A 22,542-nucleotide genomic window follows, 5' to 3' on the forward strand; every position below is an offset into this window, starting at 1 on the left:
GTTGAATTGTCAAAGGCATGATCCCTATTACATAAACACAAGTGTTAAAAATACACAAACAGTGTGTATTTTATTATAGGGGTCACTGTTAAAGGTAAAATCAGATTTTAAGGGTTAGGAATCATAATAATTCCTACATCAGATAGTGACAACATGTTTCACCTATTAATTAAGCCCACAAGGTGTAAATGGCCCCTATAAGATAATTCAACGGTCCAATCTAACAGTGAACATTTTCTAACTCAGAAGGTTCAAGGGTTGAGTCATGACCGAAGTGATTTCATCATGTTACCTACAGGTGAGAACTAGGATCAGGAGAGTGCTTACCTCAGTGAGCCACCCGACAATGAGGTGTAATAAAAAAAAACTTTGTGAGGAAAGTCCATGTCAATCTACCCAGAATAAATAGCTGTTAAAATTATAATGCACACTATTCCCTCATACAGCACTCAAACCCCTTGCAACTCAAGGTTGCCTTTAGTCCGACATGCAGCAGCACCTACTATCTTTCCAGTATTGTGCCGCATAAAGACATACTTAATTGCACCTTCAACTTCTATAACTGTACTGGACCATTATGAAGTTCTCTTTCAGGTTCCAGGAAACACTAAATAGTGCAAAACGTGATGGAAAAATAGAAAGGCTTGTACAGAAACCAGAAAAACATACCGTGTGTGAAGTTGGCAGACTTGTGTCAAAGTTGATAAGGTTGGGCTTTTCGGCATCCTTGTTGTCGTGATCTTCCACTTCCATCTCATTCTCCTCATCCTCATCACTCTCTGCTAACGACAGAAAAACAGGTTTTTAGGCAGTAGATAATAAATCAAGACTAGAGATGGACTAGCTGCTTCTCGAGACCACTGACTCTGATCAAACGGTGGCTCATGTGGAAGCATCGCACTAGTGATATTTCCTAATGGCACCTAAACAAGTGAAAAGGAAAGAAAGGGGAAAAGGGAAAGTATTATACTCAAGTAATTGGCAGGTTGGATAGCACTGATGAGTTGCTGGCCTTGTAGAGGCCACCTCTAGGTCCTCCTGCCCCATAGCCGGTGCCTTCTATCCCTCCCTCAGAGCTGGTACAAGCTAGGAAAGGAATGTCTTAATCCGTCTGGCATGGTCCTAAGGCTGACTTTCAGCGCGTCCAAAAACGGGCTAAATAAGAAGCAGCAAAAAAAAAAAAAAAAGTACCATAAAAGTCTGTTGCTATTCCCGGTAACTCCTCAGGTGTTTCCCAAGTTCCCAAGAGCATGCAGCCACAGCTAGCAGCCCCTCAAAGCATCCCACCGTACCGACAAATTTTGCCTAAGACACCTGAAGGTGTAATTGTGCTTTCGAAATGAGCTTGGTGTCCTTACAGGGCGCCACAACTTACAATGCGGCTTCAATCTCCAATGTTAATTAATTTTCACAGGACTTTAGACAACAAAATAATTATGTTGCCATAGTTAATTTATCTTCTCTGGACCCGAAATAACTAAAATAATGTATTGGATAATTTGAAAGCGGAAAACAAAAGTGAGGAGAAGACAAACTGCAGTAACCTCAGCCTCCGTACTCTCACCCCGGCATGCGCTAGAGATCCAGTTATCTCAGGGGACAAAGAAGAAGATATGCAAGGGTGCCTTAGTGAAGATGTTTCATTTAATCTTTGAAAAACATATTGGAGCAACAAAAGACTTTACAGAGTGTTTCATAAGCAGAGTAAATCCAAGATCGAAGAAACTTTAACAAACTGGAAAAAGGTTTTTACCTCAATCGTTCAGGTATATTAGTTTAGCCACCTCATCTAGGTGCTCAAATTGCTTATTCTCAGAACAACATTTTTATGCTCAGAAAGAGTTTGGGTGTAACTACAAGACGGACTAGGATAGTGCCTTCCATTGGAATAAAGCCTCTAACTCTGGTATTATCTAGAAGTAGGCAGATGTCAATGTCTTGTTGTAAAGCACGACGCTAAAAAAGGGGAGATGGTTTGGTGGGCATGGTTGACCTGTCCCGTTAGAAGTCAAACTGAAAGGGAGGAGGGAGAGGAAGAGACTTGGGTCTACAAAAAGCAAACCTGCAAACGGACAGCAAGCACTTGCAAGTTCAAGCATAGCTGTTTTTTCTGTGGACTACAATCGCATGCTAAGGTCAACTGTTTCAAGAAGTTCCTAGAAAAACGTTGCCAAATTCAGAGACTATCGCAACTCAGCAGTAAAGTACTTCCCTGGTTACTTTTGGATTTTTACACCACTCTTGCTAAATTCTTACTCAAATGCTTCTCAGCAACTGTATTTATGTTTTCGTTATGGGCTTAGAATATATGCCACTGGGGCCGTGGGTGATAATGAACACATAAAATAGCAGTCTATGGTAGCCAACAAGATGGTCCAAGAACGACATTTAGGTGTCACCAAAGGTTGGAGCTGCGACCCCTGGCACTGCCTTTCGGGCCTTTAGCATATGGAGTGACAAAAATCAGAGATAAAAAAAAGAAAGTCAACAGTGCCTTATTGAGCACCGTTTACTTTATACAGCATCCACTGGAACCGGAACTTGAAATTCAGGTTCTGTAGACACAGAAAAATTCAGCAGTGCAATTGACATTCGTGATTAAACAAATAAACACACATTTTTAACCGCATGCGCGCTAGCGGGTTTTCCCGCTGCGCGCTGAAATTTGAAAATCGCGGCTTTCGAGACGAAGCCAGCTCGTCATGCCCGCAGCGCAGGTAACGCCCATGACGAGCTGGCTTTGTTATCCGCATCGAAGGGGTTAAATACGTTGTTGCTCTGTTTAATATTGTAACTACATGAGTCTCAATAAAACCTTTATCTTTATGCTTCGAAAGAGTGATTGTGCCTTACAAATGAACAGAAATAAAAATTAATCAATAATAAGGAATAATTTAAGAAATTAGCGCAGTTCATATTCCATTTATGGCGGGCCTGAGTCATAAAAAGTTGTACAACCACACTCAGATTTTTAAATCAACATCCCAGTAAAGTTTTACTAATTTTTTTAATTCAAAAATTCTGATTGGAGTTCAATTGCAAAGCAGCGCCTGGTGCAGATTTGCATGTGGATTCCTCAGGAAATCAAACTATTTACAAGTTCAAAATCCATTCCCACTGTACAGTGTTCTCCCAGGCGCAAATGCACTGTTTCCGTTTCTCTCTTCACCACAAAAGTATATTTGCACTAGAAAAGGCCCCTTCCCCTCCACCCCTACCAAATCGGTGGTGAGGCTTTGGCTGATTAGTTTCTCAGAGGCCTTTGCAAGGTACGGAAGGCAGGGAATTGGGCCCATAGTTGAAAAGCGTGGCTGGGTTAGTGGATGGTTTCTTGAGCTGGGGTATGACAGTGGCATGTTTCCAGGACGTTGGCTGAGTCAAAGAAGGAGTTGTGGTATGGGTTTTAGTGCTCTGCTGATCTGCAGGAGTAATTTGGTGAAGCCGTGGTGAGGGCAAGGGTAAGATGGGGCCTCCAAGTGAATGGTCTTTATGCTAGCACTGATTTTGACAGTGAGCCAAGAGGTCAGGTATCGTTCTTTGGCCCTGATGGGAAGTTGAGTTGCGATGAAGACCGGGGTCGAAGTTGCCGTACTGTTCTATGTACTGTTCTACGATTTCCATAAATAGACATAAACACCCAACAAGTACAAACTATTGTAAGAAACAGCCAGACCTCTTATGGAATTACCAAACAATCATGTACTCACATACGATGATGTACACTCACCCACCTTGTGTTGTATGTTTCGTCAGTGGGTTGCACACCTAGCACTGGGAATCATCCAAGAGTACTATTCTTCATTGGTTGTACAGTCTCCTGGTCATGTGTTCTCTAGTGTGGAAGAGGTTATGTCACTTATGTCAAATTAAATGTCCCCTGTTTTGTTAAACAGTCAGACCCATATAAAAACTGTACGTGGATGAGCTAAAATGTTTTTTACTGTAGTCTCCCTACTACAATATTAAAAGCAGGAAGGCAGAGCACCCTACCTTGCTTTTGTTTCCCATCAACATTTTTCGTTCTTTGATTATCGCCCTTATAGGCTCCGGCATCTTCTCCAAGGATATAGGCATCTCATATCAAATACTGTGAAAAATTCCCTACTTAATTATTCTTGTTGACTTACCTTAGAAGGCAAGGTGTGATGGAGCAAATTTACCCAGGTCCCACTACTTGAAGAAGCCTTGTGATGTACTATTGGTGAGGAAGTCAGCATATGTAGCATGTTTCACATGGCGAGTCACTCTAATCATAGCTTGCACTACGAAACAGCCTAAACCACACTCGCAACAGACTGGGTGTGGGCAACGGGAACACATAGGTCCTAAAATTACGCCCAACACCAAAGCATCCCCTACCTCGCCACTTTGACAGTGGAAGTGGCGGTGATGACCGGGTGCCATAATTCTCTTCAGCCCCATCTGTGTTTTATCATGTCTGGAAAATCTGTGTCATGGAGGTTGAGAACAGCTCAGACTGGACCTCCTGCCCTATCGCAAGTATCAGTAACTGCAACTTTAGTTGTTGCTGAGGTACAAAGCTTTACATGAAAACAGTACATTTTAGATGGTTTCATTTTAGCACCTTAGATTATATTACACCTCTGAGTGGCCTTTATTAAGACGAAGGAACTACACCCTTTCTGCTGTGACAAATGTATTAATAAGTCAAAAGGCAAGATAGTTGCCTTGTTTTTGCCAAAATAAGGCTTTATTTGTATACATGGAGCCACACTGTGGTTAACTACACCATACAAAAAAAAGGTTGTTATGATCGTGCACCCTGAACTATTTCACAAATGTAATGATCATGGAAAAGGAGACACGGTGAAGAAAAGTAAATGCCTAACGTCACAGTATTTGGTCAACCTCAGAAGTTGGGATTAAAACCAGGTTTTCTGACTAGACATTGTACAATTGAGATTCTGTATGGATATCACCTTCTTCCCTGATGACAATTTTATATATATGACCCAATAGACACGTTGGTTGTCTTGTACCTTCTACAGAATGCCTTTATTGCAGTTATAGATGGAGAAACACTGCGGTCTACTAAACAATATACAAAGGAGGAATTTGTACAGTTTAGTTCTTGAAATGAATTATTTGAAAAGGTGCTCTTAAAAATGTGATCCCTGAAAAGGAAGCACAAGGAAGAAAAGGAATTGCCTAGGGTCAAACACAGTGGCTAAGCTGGGAAGATGTGAATGAAAATATGGTCGCTGAGTCGGGGCCCGACAACTAGTTTTTCCTTGGGACCAATAAAACTTCTGATTGACCTGGTCATGCTAGGTAAGAGTATTCAACATATTCTCTATTTATAGAAGATGGGGCAACAGCAGTGAAAACACCCCTTTTCACAGAACAGCAACATCCTCTGCAGAAACCGTGCAAGATTACCTTTTTCAGAGGACAGGTGTAGCTATGGTGCCATCAGCACATGCTTTTCCCATCAGACGAGAGATGCAAATCGGGCAGAATAGGGACAGCATGGTAGTAGCTTCCGTCTCTCACATAAAGTAACACGTGCAATCTTCACTTTCACACAGAACAAATATATCAGGGCAGAAGTATACAAACTTTGCTCACAGAACATGAACAGTGAAGGCATGAGTAGCCGTGGCTGGTACAAAAGGGTGCTAGAGTGGCCCCCACCAGCACCAGAAGCTACAGAAAAAGGAACTCCAGACAAATGGCTAGCTTCCTATGTTCGTCTGTTTAGGTTTTGAGGCTTGGGCTACAGACAGTAGAAAGTGAGCATGTGCATGCACAGGGCGGGAGAGGAAGCAAGAGTCCAAATGGGCTGTGCTTGAGAGGGGCACAGTGCATTTCAGCTCCCATCTCACATTCACTGTCGAGTAATCATGCTGCGTATGTCTACTGCAGTGCAGCATGTCTAAAGATAGCAACCTGCTCAGGCGGGGATGTGTTTTTAGCACAGTAGTCCTCTGCCCTGTCAGAAGCTAGGATACAGTTAAAGTGAAGAAGGGTCAGCACCCATACATAGCCTAGCTTCTGATTTGGCAGTCAGATCATGATCCAGAGATGCATGTCCTCGTACGACCTGTAGGAACAGAGAGGAACCACAAAGAAGTTCGCCTGCCAGGAAGTTAACTAGAAAGGTGACGTTCGGGGTTAGTAGTCCTGTTTCATTTCCATTCATTCCATGAGTTTTCCTCATTAATGACTGGGAGAATAAAAAGTAAAGCTAGTCATGTTCAAAGTTACTTTTCTTTTTTTTAAATGTAAGGTGATGTACCTTGTGCTTTCTCACTCGAATATCGTTCATCTTCACTATAAAGGTGTGTTCGAATTTCGGAGTGAATTTGTGCTTCTGATAATGTTTTTTTGTTTTAATGACCAGGAACGGACTGTGCACACTATACTAACTTTTACACTGTGCCATCTGTTTTGTATAAACTATGGTTGACATTGCATTTCTGCCGTGACCACACTTGACCTTCACGGAGTGCTAAGCCCATTGAACTTTGGTTCCTCAATTTGCATGCATCAAGTTACAGTTTCCACTTAGGCAAATTCTATCATATTCTATCATATAATAATATTCAATATCTACAGAGTGTGCATTGCTAAGAGGGCGGTCTTCTGTATCGCGTACAACAGCCATTCTTACATCTTCAGACATCTGAAGAGCTAAGTCAGTCCTGCTATAAAATTGACAGAGTGAATGATAAAGAACACAACAGTAGAATTAAGCTTCAAGTGCTCTGAGCAGTCTCATCGGCAGAACCAAACATCACAAGAAAACACAGCGTCATCATTGCATCATTCATTCTCAAGTATATAGCGCCAGGGCCATCTATTCCAATTTAGTAGTGATGAACCAGGCATGAGCTATATGATCCTGCAAGTTAAAGTTCCTTCACAGAATAAGCCTCAAAAGATCAGTACCTTAATTAAATGCACATATGATTTAATGATAGACTCCGGATATAGAATACTGTAAGCCTAGCAGAAGATTAACTAGCCTCTTCAACCTTCCGCGGGCCGACAGCATCTCCATCATAGACTTTACATTTGTGTACTCTTGTTTTCATCCGTGTAAAAAGTATGCTATTATACCAAGTTCCGAGAGCGATCCCGATCCTCAAAGGCTAGTCATCAAAATTATGCATGATTATTGGAAACCCATGCAATGGCCAACAGTGGCAGATTTGCCACAGTGACTAGGAAAATACTTATTTGGAATAATATGTTAAAAGTGAAGGCATTGGTTGCAACAAGGGGGGTACTGGACTGTTCCTGAGCGTGACTAGAGGGAAGACTGGTTGGCGTGACCAAAGGTGTGAATTTGACACCCAAGGGCATCCATTTTGTTGGATGGATTGGCCTCACACACCCCGAAGGATGTCATGCTTCATCATCGGCGGTTGCTCCTCGTCGGGGAGGCGGTGCAATCCCCGACGGGCTCACCTCAAAGAGGGGCTCTTTGGCGGAGATCTTTTTCCAACTGCCTTATGGTGAAGTGCGGGTGTGTGGGCAGGGTGGTGTGTGGTAGTGAAAGAAGGGGATATTAAAATGTAGCTAAGGGTACCTGGAACGAATTTTATTCAGGGGGTCCCTCGCTGCAGTTAAAAACAGGGGGCTAGCTCACTAGGAATCAACGAGTAAATTCAGGTGAACCTAGATGGGGCTAGTAGTGTACAACGGTCGACATGTTTCTCGCGGTGGGCTGTAGTAACCCGCGATTCATCAGGACCTAAAAAAGGTGATTAAACCACATGCTAGTGTCATGTGTGGATTTGTGTTTGTGTTACCTCTGTGTTGGTTGTCCTATACCTAATAGTTAAGAACTACCTGCCACATGAGGGGTCGGCGGGGTGAGGCATCAGGGATGAGTCAAATAGTCAAGACTCTAGTCTCCTGCGCCCCGGCTGCTTGACCTACCCTTCACCGCCGAGCTCGAGTAGAAAAGTGAAGGCATCCAATCTTAAAGTAATCATGACATAAAGTAACGAAAAATAAATTCTACTATTAAAGACTGGGGACGGCTGGTTAGATGCTTGGCAATCTACTTTAAAATATATTATCTAGTCTTGTGGCAAGCTTACAGGAGTCGCGACCGAACATTATCGCACACTAGACTTTAGAATTAATTGTATCTAAGAGAATTTATCACAAGAAGATACAACATATCTTAAAATTTCCGATATCTAATGAGCGTAACCTGAGAATCCAAAACACAAAAAAAGAATTCAAGAACAGAAATTTCCAAATAAATCAGGATAGTGTGAACAATGCCTATGCAAAATTATATCATGCTATATCAACCAGAAATGAACAGGCATACGTTTCCCTGGTGGGACATGATATGAATTCATATTAACAGTCTGACAACCTATTTATCCAGAGCAATAAGTGGGAAAATCACATTAAAGCTTTATATAAATCAATTGTAACCTGTAATTATAAATTTTCAAAAGTTGATGGAACATTTGCAGATATAACAGCAGAAGAAATAGTTGAACTAATAATGAGTGCACGCTCATCCAAGGCAGCAGGACCAAATGCTATCCCTATAGACTTGATAAAGTTCTACACAACCTTTTGGAGTGCGTTGCTAAAACAGCTGTTTTCGCAGGTAATCAAGCATGGAAGGATACCATCTTTATGGAAAGGAGTGATTGCCCATCCAATATATAAACAAGGCCCAAAAGCTGATCCGTCCAGCTACAGATCAATAGCACTGTTGGACTTTGAAGGGAAATTGTTTGCAAAACACCTTCAAAATAAATTAAGGTTTGTGGGCAGAGGAACAGGCATTAATACCAATAACACAAACCAGATTTTGATCAAGGTGTTCGACTATTGATAACATCATTACATTGGCCAGTTAGGGAAAAAAAGCAACCATGGGGAAAATAACGATATACGTCTGTTTTGTGGATTATTCCACAGCGTTTGATAAGGTCAACCGACAAAGACTATGGAGCAAATTAACAAAATGGGAAATTGATCTGAATCTTCTGAATTTTATTATCGGCCTGGACTCAGAAACATGGCTTCAGGTAAAATTGGCTCATGACAATATGCCGTCGCTAAAAATGGATACCACAAATGGTCTAGGCAAGGTTCTGTCCTTGCAACGTTGTTATTTTCTCTCTGTATTGCTGACATAGATATGGCGTTAAGTTCCGATATGGGTGTGGCACCTAAACTAGGAGGCAAAAAAATACAATACCTAGCATATGCGGATGACATAGTGATCTTGTCTCTAACTCCGAAAGGACTCCCGTACCAACTGAATCAACTACATACCTACAATACAGTGAATGGATTGATAGCCAATTTGTCAAAAACAGATTGTGGCGTTTGGACAGTTTATAAAACCTGAACAAGCGGACACTGGGAGAAACTTCAATTGAGGTAGTGGAACAATACAACTATCTCGGAGTAATTTTTGACAATAAGTTATCATGGTCAAGCCATAAGGTCAGTAAAAATGCAAAATCAACGGATATTACTAAATCAATCTCGAGAGTCATGAAAATGTTTGGAGGGAATGTAATTAGTCCATCACTTAAAGCATTACAAATTAAATTGATTTTGTACTTATTACATGAATCTCCAGTAATGAGTAAGAAAGTCATTCTTGAATTTGAGAATCGCGTTATGAAATGTGTACGCACCTTACTTCATCTACAGACAGGCAACCCCACAACTATATGGTATAATGATGGAATTAGGATCTTATGATATGTCTGATATACAGGAGACGGGCGCGAATGGCCGGAGCTGTGCGGAAAAATCTAACACGTAATACGCTAACTACAAAGCAGTGGAATTTAGATCTTCTACAAGCTGGAAAATACAAACATATAGATGGAGTAATCAATATATATACCATACAGGCTCAAGAATACTTAGGATGGAATCTACTTAGTAACATAAAATGTAAATTTCTAAGGTTTAGATAATTTTACATACCGATTGGGGAGTTTGAAGAGAAATGGACCCAAGCACTCGAAGGTATACAAGCATGTCGGCTTTCTGGAACTTGTAATGAAACTCTTAAACATTTAATATGCATCTGCCCTAAGCTGTTGCCCATACGGAGGACATATTTACGCCGCCTGTTTAATAATGCTAAAATAAGAACAACTGCAGAGGTCGTACGATATTTTTTCAGGCTCAAAGAGGACAGTGCAATAATAAGGATGATACCGTTTTTAGGTCTCGTAGAGAGACCTATTGCAGTCAAACCAGAAAGCTGAGGATTTGTAGAAGTGCACGTGCTTGTGAACGTGCTTCTATCCCCCTGTCTTGCTCTTCAAAGGCTCCCCTTACCATTTGCCAGACTCCCCGCCCACTGCTTCACACTTCACGGCCGCCAGGCCGTGACTTGCATTTCTGCCCAGCAGCTTCAAAGGGATCTGCTTCCCCGCCCACTGCTTCAAACTTCACGGCCTGGCGGCCGTGACTTGCATTTCTCCTTCCCCCTCCCCACAGCAATGCCAAGAGCTTTTTTTTTTTTGGTCCCGCCTTTGTGATAGCCTTTCAACAGGCCTTGCACGGTTTCCAAAATATTTACCTGTTGGCGGCTTCTTGTTTAAATATGATTCTTCTGATTCCGTATTTTAATTAGAAAGATATTTCGTTTACTGGCTGTAGCTCTAGTTTCAATTTACATGGGTAATTTCAATTTCCACTCAACTCCCTGCATTACAACGTTGCCTTCAAAATGCAGGCGAAAAATTTATGAGAAATTTGATTCAACAAATTGCCCCTTGAAATTGCTTTAAATGAGTCCCGCAACGCAGGGGGATCGCAAAGTGCTAATTTCACAGACCTACGTTATCAACACAGACTGATTCAGAGAGAGGTAATTTGAACGAGTGCAGGCAGAATGAGTCCAGCTCCGCGCGCCCAAAGTATCGCCGCCAGGAGAAACTCTACACTTCCATCTCCAATTATGTGCTCCAGACCACTACCCCGCCAGTCACATGCACCTCAGAGCTCAGGCTCACGCTCACCATCACACTCAAGGTCCCGAGCACCAATTACGTTCCACAAGCACACATTCATTTTTGTTAGGCACAGTGAGTTTAAGTGATTTGCCCAGCATCACAGGAAGCTGAGGGGAAACAGACTCGAACCAGGTCCCCACAGCCCCAAAATCGGCAGCTCTGGCCGTTAGGCCACATCAGGTGTGCTTTGCAGTGTCACACAACCACACCCCAGCTGTCCCATAGCCAGGGTACTGTATCACAGTCGCTTACAGTCCACACTGCAGCTGCACACTGCGCAGTCACACAGCTAGGGCTCTATATCCCGGGCCGCACTGTTCCTCTGCGTAGTAGAGGCTCGTACTGTCCTGAGGCCTGGGCACAGTACCCCAGCATCAGCACAGCAGCTGCCCCCTGCACAGTCACAGTGCAACAGCGCTACACTCCCACCCAGCCCTTCCGCACGGCTGCACGGCTTACTGTCCAACGACCCGCCTAACCACACGACCCGCCCAACCACACGACAGCTGCACCATGCAGGGTCACAGAGACAAGGCGCTGTGCCCCACACCGCTGCCAATCTGAAGTGGAGAGGGGCACACGGTGTGTGGTGGCATCGCAACCAAAGGACAGACTGCTTATAGCCTGTTTATGGCTAGAGTTGGTGTGCATGGGTGGCATTGAAGTGACAGCAGGTGATCACTGTGGGCACTAGAAACACTCAGCTGTACTGCTCTCTCTTCCCACATCCCATGATGCCCCCTCCGGACATCAATGGCGTGCCAGGGGATTGATTCTCCAAGGCGCAGCCTGACTTGTGAAGAATAGAAGGTTGGCATAGGGAGTGTGTGCGGCCTATGACATGCGTGGCACGTTATTTCATAAAATATTCTACACTCATCGGGACAAAAGTCTGCTTACTAAATGGTGGACACGTTCTTTTATGCACGTTTCTAAATTGCACCATGTGGTTTGGGAAATGCTTCTTGGCGCTAAGCGTCCGTTGTCTTATATTGAGTTGTCCACGGGAGGGGGGGTGGGGCGTCATTGTCATTGTCTGACTGAAGTTACTTATTAAGCATTAGTGTTTATTTTATATCACTGTGTAAAATTTAACTATTTAAAAATGCTTACTGTATGTAAAGCCAGCAGGGTCTAGCCAGCGCTATATAAAACATAGCACATATTTGGCTACCCTTGCGTATGAGCAGCCTACTGGCTGTGTACAAAGTGCGTCACTGCACATTGTTGGCTGTCCTTGAGTGTGAGCATGCTGTCTGGACTATGTTTCGTTGCACATGGTTGGGTGTCTGTGCTTTGGAGTAGGCTGTGGGCTGTGTACACTGTGTGCCAAAGTACATTATTGGCTGTCCGTGCATGTGAGTGCACTGTGGGCTGTCTGGACTATGCTTCATCGCACATGGTTGGCTGTCAATGCGTGTGTGCAGCCTGAGGGCTGTCTGGGCTGGGGGTCACTGCATATAGTTGTCTGTCTATGCATGTGAGCATGCTGTGGGCTGTCTACACTGTCACTGCACGTAGTTGGCTGTCAGTGAGTGTGGCTGTAGGCTGTCTGGACTATGTTCTACAGCACATTGTTGGCTATCCGTGTATGTGAGTAGGTTGTGTACTCTGTATACTGTCACTACTCAGTGTTGACTAACTGCTTGTGAGCTGGTTGTACGCTGAAAGGAATCTTTGCCACTGTACATCGTTGGTTGTCAGTGCTTGTTTTGTTTATCTCTGTTTCTTCTCTCGAGTCTGATCTTTACTTGTCTTGGCGTAAGTTCGACAACGTCCCTTTGCCTGCTCTCATCACTAACATGTCCTCTAACGTCCCGTCCCTTTTGATTCCACTCACCTCATATCTGCTCGTAGCCCCCTTTATTGCTACTTCCCCATGTTCCCTGTTAACTTTTTCTCATCCTTTTTCACTTTACTTTACATAAGGCCTTTCTGCAACAGAAGCGTACACAAAGAGCATATGCACACAACTCAACGATAGGAAATATCCCTAAACCACAAGGGTGTGGCGCAATGGCTTGAGCTGCTAAGCGGAAAGTTAGGGACACATGCTCAAGTCACGTCGTGGGTCGCCCCAATGTAATTTTGCACAACTCGGTTAATATCCACGTGCCCTCCAAAAGGACATTTTTTCGTGTGTTTTCAGCCTGTGGACAACTGGTTATAATTAGCATTTCCGCTAACAATTTACTATTTTTAACAATTGTTTAGGCACTATGTTGTTATGTTTTTCCTTAACGTATATTTGCCTTTCAATGTGTCTATATATTCCCAAATGCTTTTGTTGCCGTGGATTTCTTGTGTGTTCTTTTTCTTTTCTGTTTGTTCGTCTACCACTCGCTTTCCCTTTTGAATGCTTTTGTTTATATTTAAAAATATTTGTTACTATGGCTCGCTTTTAATCACTATGCTTGTTATAGCTGCATGCCTATCCTTCTTTAACGGTGTACAGATCTCAACGCTCAGTTGCGGGACATACGCCGGGCGCTTCACTTCTAAAGTTTTTATTTATTTTATGGGGGCATGTTATCGTAACACAATAGTATTGCACTAATGCTTAAACAAGTGTATGAATCATAAAAGTTACAGTCAGCTTTGCTTTGTTTTAACCCGGTATCTGCTTCATGCGCACATATTTCTGGGGTTAACGGTTTATAATTAGCGTTTCCAAACACGCTTGCTTATATTTCCTAAACGTTTATGCACTATCTTGTTATGTCTTTCCTCGGCGTGTATTTGCATTTCATTGTGTCTGTATTTAAATTGGGGACTGTTAGCCAAGGGATGAGAGGTGTTTATGTAAGCTATTTTACACTGTAAACTAACCTACACTAAACGCAAAATTATTAATGAAAAGTATACAATGGTGAAAAAGAGTTTGCGAGTTGCAAATATCTTGGATTCCCATTTATTTACGGGATTGTGCCCTTCAAGATCGGTAGGTGTGTATCCGCTACACAAATATGTGATCTTGGGCACATCCTATTTATCTCGTCTCTGCTTTTTTCACTGCCAAAACGACGAGTTACTACATTTCACTTTACTTGACATAAGGGCTTTCTGCAACAGAAGCGTACAAAAAGAACATATGCACACAACTCCACGGTAGGCAATATCCCTAAACCACAAGGGTGTGGCGCAATGGCTTAAGCTGCTAAGCTGAAAGTTGGGGACACATGCTCAAGTCACGTCATGGGTCACCCCAATGTAATTTTGCACAAATCTGTTAATATCCACGTGCCTTCCAAAAGGTTTATTTTTTGTCTGGCCAACTTGTTATAATTAGGGTTCCGCTAACAATGTATTATTTTTAACAAACGTTTCAGCACTATGTTATGTTTTTCCTTAATGTATATTTGCCTTTCATTGTGTCTATATTTTAATTATGGACTGTTTTCTAAGGGATGCAAGGTGTTTATATGACCTATTATATCGTGACGGGCTGAGGAACTTTGGTTCAATGTTACCATGAAGGTTTATACAGTGGGTTTACTAAGAAAACAGTGTTAGGTATAGTCTTTTGGTAAACTTTTTAACCCAAAGAAAATTACAGCTCAAACCAAAAAAAAAAAAACTCATCCTATTTTGTAACTCAGGTACGACCATCACAAATTGCTCTTTAAACAACACCCATACGTCCAACTACATCAAAGCCACACTTGTATCTTCTACCGCTGATACTGATCTTTACAACTATTCTCTTTATTGTGCCAGGGCAGACTCCCATTCAATCACAGGTAGTAACTATTGGGAGGTTTCACTCCATTCCAGACTGGATGGCGGCTACACTTGGTAGTCTTTTAGAAGCAAGGGGTTAGTGCATTTCTAAAAGATTCGACTTGCAAAGTTGCATAAATGCTACATTCTCCTTCCAGCCAACTAGTAAGCAACTTTCAGAAACAAACTTATAGTAGATATTCTTACTTTTTTATTTTACCACTGCCCTTATTTAAACCACAACTGTACAGCGCAAACTACTTTCTTTAAAACGGTACCTCCACAGAATCGATACCCTACAACATTCCTTGCTATTCGAACACATGGGTAAGTATCATATATTTCTTTAAACTTTTCAACCACTTTGGAATTAATAGTAAGGCATAAAAATTAACTACAAATAACCATTATTTCAAACGTTTATTAATGAAATTACAACTAATTATAAAAGTTTTCCAAGTTTTTTACTTGAAAAATTTGCCGCGGACAACGCCGATTTATTTGTGCAGCACAATCTTCACAGTGCACCTTTATTTACTACTTTGCAGCAGAGGTAAGCCAAATCAATTTATACAGAACTATACATAAGAGCATTACTTTTAATAGCTTCACTAACTTATTGGCTCAGTTCCTTCCCATAACAACTGTAAACCAGTCTGTTTGTTGTTTGGAATCACTTGCCCAATTTCATTGTCTACGCTAATATTTATTTATTACATAGTCACGTCGCACTAACTGGTGAAATGTTATTACATTACAATTAAAGCTGCCAGCTTTAAAACTGGCTAATGTCTCTCCCATCCTAGCTCCACTGACTACCTAACTCACTCACTCACTCACTTTCTCTCACTGACAAAATAACTAACTCTCTCGCTCTATCTCATAGACTAACTTACTAACTCTCACTCTCTCAACTGCTTTACTCTCTCACTAACTCTCTACCTAACTCTCACTCCGTCTCTCACTAACTTACTCTCTCATTCTCCCTCTCACTAACTGACTGACTAACTATATCACTCTCTCTTTCACTCACTCTTTCACTATCTCGCTCTCTCTCTCACACTAACTGACTCTCTCTCTCTCTCTCACTCAATAACTCTCTCTCTCTCTCACTAACTCTCTTTCACTAACTAACTTTATCATTCTCTCTCACTAACTAACTAACTTTCAAGCTAACTAACTGACTATCTCTCTCACTAACAAACTAGCTCTCTCTGTCACTAACTAATTAGCTCTCTCACTCAATAACTAACTGACTTACTCTCTCACAAACTAACTGACTAAATAACTCTCACTGACTCTATAACTGTGCATCTATCACAGGCATAGGTATGCCATCAAAATAAAATTGGTTTCATTTTCTTTTTTTAAACTAATTCACAATAGCTAGTTTACTAAACTGCAAACCTTTCTGGATGCAAAAGGTATATCTGGACATTCATCACGCTATAGGTGCTATGCTATAGGTGTCACATTTGCAAAAGGTAAAAATATTGGCATTGTAAATGACAAAGCTATTAATTTCGCTATTTTCAAAACCAACACATAAATAAAAAAATGTCATTTACAATACCAATAGCTCAAACTTTCCTAATGCGAGACCTATTGCATTGCATTAACAATTTACTTGGGAATTTATTTAATTACAGAACGAGCTGGATATGTGATTAAATATGATGTGATCTTGTGTAAATACACTTATGAAATGTGTATGACCTTTTATAGAAAGTTTTAATTATCAAAATCACTTTGTCTCCTAAATGCTTGCATTTTTTTATTATTATTGTAATTTAATGATTAATAAAAAAGATGTCTTTTACTACTACTACTATACCAATTTATTAGGAGCATTTGAAAATGGTGAGCTTAAATGTAAGCCAACAACAGATGCATTTTAATGTAAACATTTTTAAGTAAATCTTGGCAGCATTGGATGTGTGAATAATAGTAAAAGTTAATTCTGTACATTGAAGTGAGGTGGGACAGTTTAAAAGTACTTGTACAGTGAACTGAAAGTTGTCTTGTTTGCTTAGAGCTACATGCTGTACGATCGAGAGTAAAACTAGTTTGCTTTTTGCCTCATCTAGAAATTGCGAGCTCTTACAAGCTGAAATATGTGCACAGTATGAATGTGCTTGTTATGCTTTTGGGAAAGAAACAAATGATGGACGGACTGCTAAACAATGCAAACATTCACCCCCAGTCACAAAGATCTGAGTTTAATCCATTGTTCTTTTGCTCACCACGCCACCCCAGCTTGGACCCAGCCATATGCAAATCATTCTTGACCCTGTTCCTCTTGCCTGGCTGATGAGGGTTGAAACCCTGAATCTGGTCCTAGGATGCTTGTTTCCAGTCCAGAGAGGACTTGGCCTGGCAGTGCGGGCTGGACTGTCCCAGGGGAAACAGGGTCAAGATTGATTTGCATATTGTTGCCTTACTCTTGCACCGCTTTAATCCCAAGACAGCCTCATATTAGATTTTAGGGTCGACTTGCTTCTAAGGGCCGATTTAGGGCCCCGGTCGAATCACGCTGTACTCCCGGGCGCAAGCTTTTCAGGCGCCATCTTGGGGGTAGTTGGAGGCTCAGCGCTCTAGTGCTCGGGCGATTCTCGGAACCGGCACTTCATTTATGGCAGCCAACTCTCGTCCGCGCAGCGGGCGCGCCGATGGCGCGCCGGAGGTGCGCCAGAGGCAAGCCCGTCTGGGCCCGTCCGGGCCAGTACGGACCTAGGGCCTAAACCTCTGCCCGATTGTACCCTTCTGACCACAAGTACATTGATTCCCTCATCTTATTCTAGGGACGAGTTGTTGTCATTCCGTCCTGTTACCAATCAACACTGCTGGTATACAGTTAGACCGGAAGCACCTTATAGACGGAGTGCTCACTGCCCCAAGTCCGGTAATGGTGCCAAAAAGGGAGAGCTCACGTCCTCTTCCCTGTCCTTTGCCCTATCGAACTCCCGATCTCTGGTCAAGCACTCGGATGAAGTCAACCTAATGATCCAGGACCATAAAATTGATGTGCTGTTTCTTACAGAGACATGGCTCTCTGACAGCTCTGAGTTCGATATAGTTAAATCTATGCCTACGGGCTACGCGATACAGTGCCTGCATAGGCCTCGTGGCATAGGTGGAGGACTAGCTATTATTCATAAGGAGACACTAGCCTGCAGGATAGAAAATGGTAAGATCTCTGATGCAGAGAGCATTAGGTTTTCCATCCAACTCTCCCCTAATTATTCGCTGTCAGGGTTACTGATCTATCGACCTCCAGGTGGGGTCAAGCAGTTCATTAGTTCACTGCTGGAGACCGCACTTACACTGGCAGCCTCAGCCCCCAACTTCCTTCTTTTAGGAGATTTGAATCTCCACTTGGATGACCGGGGAGATAAGGTGGCCGCTGATTTGCTGGCTGACCTTGAAGCATGTAATCTGATCCTGCATAATAATGAACCCACGCATTTGAAGGGTCATCTATTGGACCCTATATTTTCCAATGTTTCATTCCTGAAGGCCTCACCGCCATGTCCCCTCCCCTGGTCAGACCACTTTCTTATTCCCTTTAATCTGACAATTATGACAGATTCTAGATCTGAATGTAAAGGCTCTAGTCGATCTTCTCATAGACCTTGGCCTAAACTGTCCTTTGACGATCTAATCACTGCCCTTGAACAATCTATTCCTGCCCCAATCTTGAACCCCCTTGAAGCAGATTGCAGTTTCCATAATTGGTTACTAAAAGCACTGGATTTGGTGCTTCCTATGAAGTGTAGTACCAAGAAAAGTAATGGGTTTAAAAACCCCTGGTACACAACTGAACTGCGCGACTTTAGAAAAGTTTTTAAACGCCTGGAACGCGCTTGGCGGAAAGACTGGTCTACTAATAGTAAAGTGCCCTACCAAGAAGCCATGAGGGCATATAAACTAGCCTGTAATCTCACGAAAGCGACCTTTTATGAAGAGAGAATCAGGACTGCTTCCAGCTCCTCAAGAGAAACATTTATTATAGTTAAGGAACTCCTGAATACCCCTTCTCCTTCACTGCCACAAGTTACGAGCAGAGCTCGATGCAACGAGCTAGCACACTTCTTTGATAACAAGGTCAGGAAAATTCTACAAAGTATTCCTCTTAGTATTCCTTCCTCTGAGTCCCCCACGCAGGCCGTGAGTGGTGTGAGCCCTTTGTGGGAAGTTATCACTCCCATAACTGAGGAAGACTTCTGCAAAGAATTAGCTAATCTTAAAAGTGGTTCCCCCTCTGACCCTATGCCCATTCATATTCTTAAGAGGATTGCTCAGACCATCTCCTTGCGGGCCACGGATCTCCTGAACGCCTCCTTCGGCGCTGGGGAAGTTCCCCCTAGCTGGAAGAAGGCGATGGTTAAGGCTCTCCCTAAAAAGCCGGGACTTGATCCTGACGACCTGGCGAACTTTCGCCCAATTTCTTTGTTGTCTGGCCTGGGCAAAATTGCAGAAAAGGTTGTCAATCGCCAGCTGTCCACATTCCTAGAAGATCACAACCTGCTCAAGCACTCGCAAATGGGCTTTCGCCCTGGGCAGGGTACTGACTCTGCCCTGATTGCAGTAGTGGAGGAAGCTAGATGCATTCTTGACGCTGGAGGTTCCGCAGCTGTGGTCCTCCTAGACCTCAGCGCGGCTTTTGATACCGTCAATCACGGTATCCTTATTCAGCGCCTTACTAGGATGGGACTATCTGGCCAGGCCCTAAGCTGGATTACTTCCTTTCTGAACGATCGGTCCTACCAGGTCTGCGATGGCACCAACCTTTCTGAGTCGATCCCCCTCCAGTGTGGAGTCCCGCAGGGCTCCTCGTTGAGCCCTACGCTTTTTAATATCTATATGGCCCCACTGGAGGATGTGGTTTCACCCTCTGGGGTGAAAATAGTGACTTACGCAGACGAAACCCAGCTTGTCGTTTCGCTATCCCATCATGAAAATGCGGCAGAAAGACTCGGGTGCTTGTCTGACAGGTATCATGGCTTGGATGACAGAATCTCGGCTAAAACTCAATGGTTCCAAAACGGAACTTATGATGGTGGGTAACCTTTCCACCTACCTTCCCAAAACCATGTGGCCCCCTTGTCTGGGTGAGGCGCCCCTACCCAAGAATGAGATTAAGAGCTTGGGAGTATGGTTAGAGCCCGACCTGACGTTCAGAGTACATACGAAGAAAGTGGCAGGGATTTGCTACGGTTTGTTACGCTCGGTCCGAAAGGTGTTGCCTCTACTCCCTCTTAGTTCAAGGAAACTCTTGATTCAGGGGCTAATACTGTCAAGGCTGGACTACAGTAATGCCTTGCTGCTTGGTGCCCCTGAATCAGCTATCAACACCCTTCAGCGGGTACAAAATGCGGCGGTCAGGGTTTTGACAGGCACTGAAAAAAGAACTTCGGCCAAGCCTGCTCTTAGAGCTCTCCATTGGCTCCCCATTCGGGAGAGAGTTAAATTTAAGGCCCTTTCCATCGCCTTTAAATCTCTCCAGGGAAGGGGCCCCCCAATTCTTAGGGACCTTATATGCCCCTACAAGTCCTCTCGTCCCCTCCGTTCTGACAGGAGCAATCTACTGACTATCCCAAGAGTAAAGAGAGCTCGCTCAGGAGGCAGGAGGTTCTCTGTGAACGTAGCCAAGATCTGGAATGATCTTCCTGCTGCTCTCCGTCTGGAACCCTGTCTCCAGAGGTTCCGGAAATCTTTAAAGACATTCCTTTTTCCAAGAGGAATATGAGTCCGCTATCTGAGGATCTGGGAAGCTAGCTGTGTATATCAGCGCTGGGACGCTCTTGGGCAGCCATGCGCTTAAAAAATCTAATTTCATTTCATTTCATTTCATTTCATTATGGATGCGTCTGAACTGGAATGGCAAAGGAGGGCAGAAAAACGATGAGTTTAGACCCAGATCTCTGTACTGGGGTGAATGTATTACAATGCTCAGCATTCTGCCCATCAATTGTTGTTTTTGCATTTGGCACCCGGAGTGGAACGGGTATGCCCAGAGGTGGGTCCCGTGCTGTCCATGCCACTGGAGTCAAGCTAGCCTGGCTGATGAGGGGTGAAACCCTGAAACCAGTCCTAGAATGCTTGTTTCCAGTCCAGGGAGGACCAGGCCTGGCAGTGTGGGCTGGACTGTTCCCATGGGGAATAGGGAAAAGATTGATTTGCATATGGGTGGGTCTAAACTGGAAATGCATGGGGAGCACAAAAACGCTGGATTTAGGCCCAGATCTCTGTACTGGGGTGAATTTATGACAATGTTCAGCATTCCGTACATCAGTTTTTGCATTTGTTATGCTTTTGGGGACAGTAAGACAGTTTGGCTTGGGCTTGATGAAGAACCCTTTAATGGTAAGTTCTCTGAGTGAAGTTAAATAATAATAATAACAAGCATTTACAATGCAATAGGTCTCGCAGCATTAAACTTTGAGTTATTGGCATTGTGTATGACAATGCCAATAGTTATAACTTTTGCAAATGTAACACCTATAGCATTTGTAAAGCAATATGTGTTGTATTTACGTGACTTAGATGTATTGATATTACAAATAACAATGGTTTTTTTTTTTTTTTTTTTTTAAATAATACTTAAATAAAAGTTATTGTAATTGAGTCGGTGGAAGGGTGAAGTGAGTCGTGTCCCCGAGTGATGTGGTGGTGTAAATGACAATGCCTTAACAATGTCTTCACTGGGACTTAATGCAGCGTGCCTTCACACATAAGAGGCAGTATTTGTTTCCTCAGTAATGAACCATTACCTCAGAAGCTACTGCGGTTTGTGTGCACACCTTCGGGACAGGGAGCTCGAACCAGGGCCTACTGCAGCCTACCCAACTCCTGACAATGGCCCAGACACCCCTCCCTCTGCACTTGCTCATTCCCATGCAGCCACGAATGTCTCTGCCAATTGGGGGACACCAGAGTCGCCGTTCTTTGGCTTCCTGTTTTCAAAGTAGTCAGACAGACTGTCATCATCAAGTAACTCAGTGCGACTGACTAACAGGCCCCAGGATCCTAGTTGTCTTTGTGTTACCTGGTAGGGCCTGGCGAATTTTGACTCATAACTAGCTTTAACAAGTTTGAACTATTGACATTGTAAATAGCAATGCTTTTTATTTTTGTTTTCAAAATATAAATAAAAGGCGTTGTCATTTACAATGCCAATAGCTTATGCTAGTGTAAATGCGAGACCTATAGCATTGCAATGATAATATGATGCCAGGTTCCCGGAGCCAAAGGTCACCGCAAACCTGTGAGCAGCAATCCTCTCGTGGTTCTACTCTTTCTTATCCATTATAACACATGGTTTGCGGCACTCCTTTCTGTAATAGCAGGTGAAATATTTTTTTGCAAAACCATGTGTAATTTTGATGTTACATTTTTGAATGCTAGCTTCAACTATTGCAATCGGCGTTAATACAGTTTTAACTTTCTGCAGTGCAAATATTCTTTTCAAGCAATGAAGATGATGGAAACATAAATATTAGCAATGACTCCCATCAGCGAGGACCATGTAGTTGTTTTCAAACGGGTCTGACCGGCACCATAGTGTCCCACCTCAGGACACATAATGGAATTAGTGCGTCTGAAAAACGCTGAATACGAAGTAGCACAGTGAGAAGACACTGCTGTGTAGCAGTTCAGAATAAATGTGATCATGATAGTGTGGCGCCCTAAGGAGTCTAAAAATATATTTTTATGAGGTAGCATTATAAACTTATATCTCACTGTAGGCGAGGCAGCGAGAGCAGCAATTCCGTGGCCAGCCTCCACTTACGGTCAACTTGGATTTACGGCCCGACTTTTTAACCGGTGTACA

At 42.9% G+C, this 22,542-nt stretch overlaps 1 protein-coding gene across 2 annotated transcripts in view; it reads right to left on the bottom strand.

Moving 5' to 3' along the window:
• CRBN (cereblon) overlaps nt 1-22,542 on the bottom strand; it is a 166,453-nt gene that overhangs the window by 133,341 nt on the left and 10,570 nt on the right. Inside the window, exon 2 of one of the 2 annotated variants that reach the window (XM_086939204.1) lies at nt 670-779. In XM_086939204.1, the coding sequence (XP_086795330.1) occupies nt 670-779 (110 nt within the window). Of the gene's footprint in view, nt 1-669; nt 783-22,542 lie in introns of both variants that reach the window. The other variant, XM_086939203.1, reaches the window with a different exon arrangement.

The sequence above is a fragment of the Lissotriton vulgaris genome, chromosome 9, assembly GCF_964263255.1.
Source record: "Lissotriton vulgaris chromosome 9, aLisVul1.2, whole genome shotgun sequence".
In the NCBI taxonomy this organism is placed as follows: Eukaryota; Metazoa; Chordata; class Amphibia; order Caudata; family Salamandridae; genus Lissotriton; species Lissotriton vulgaris.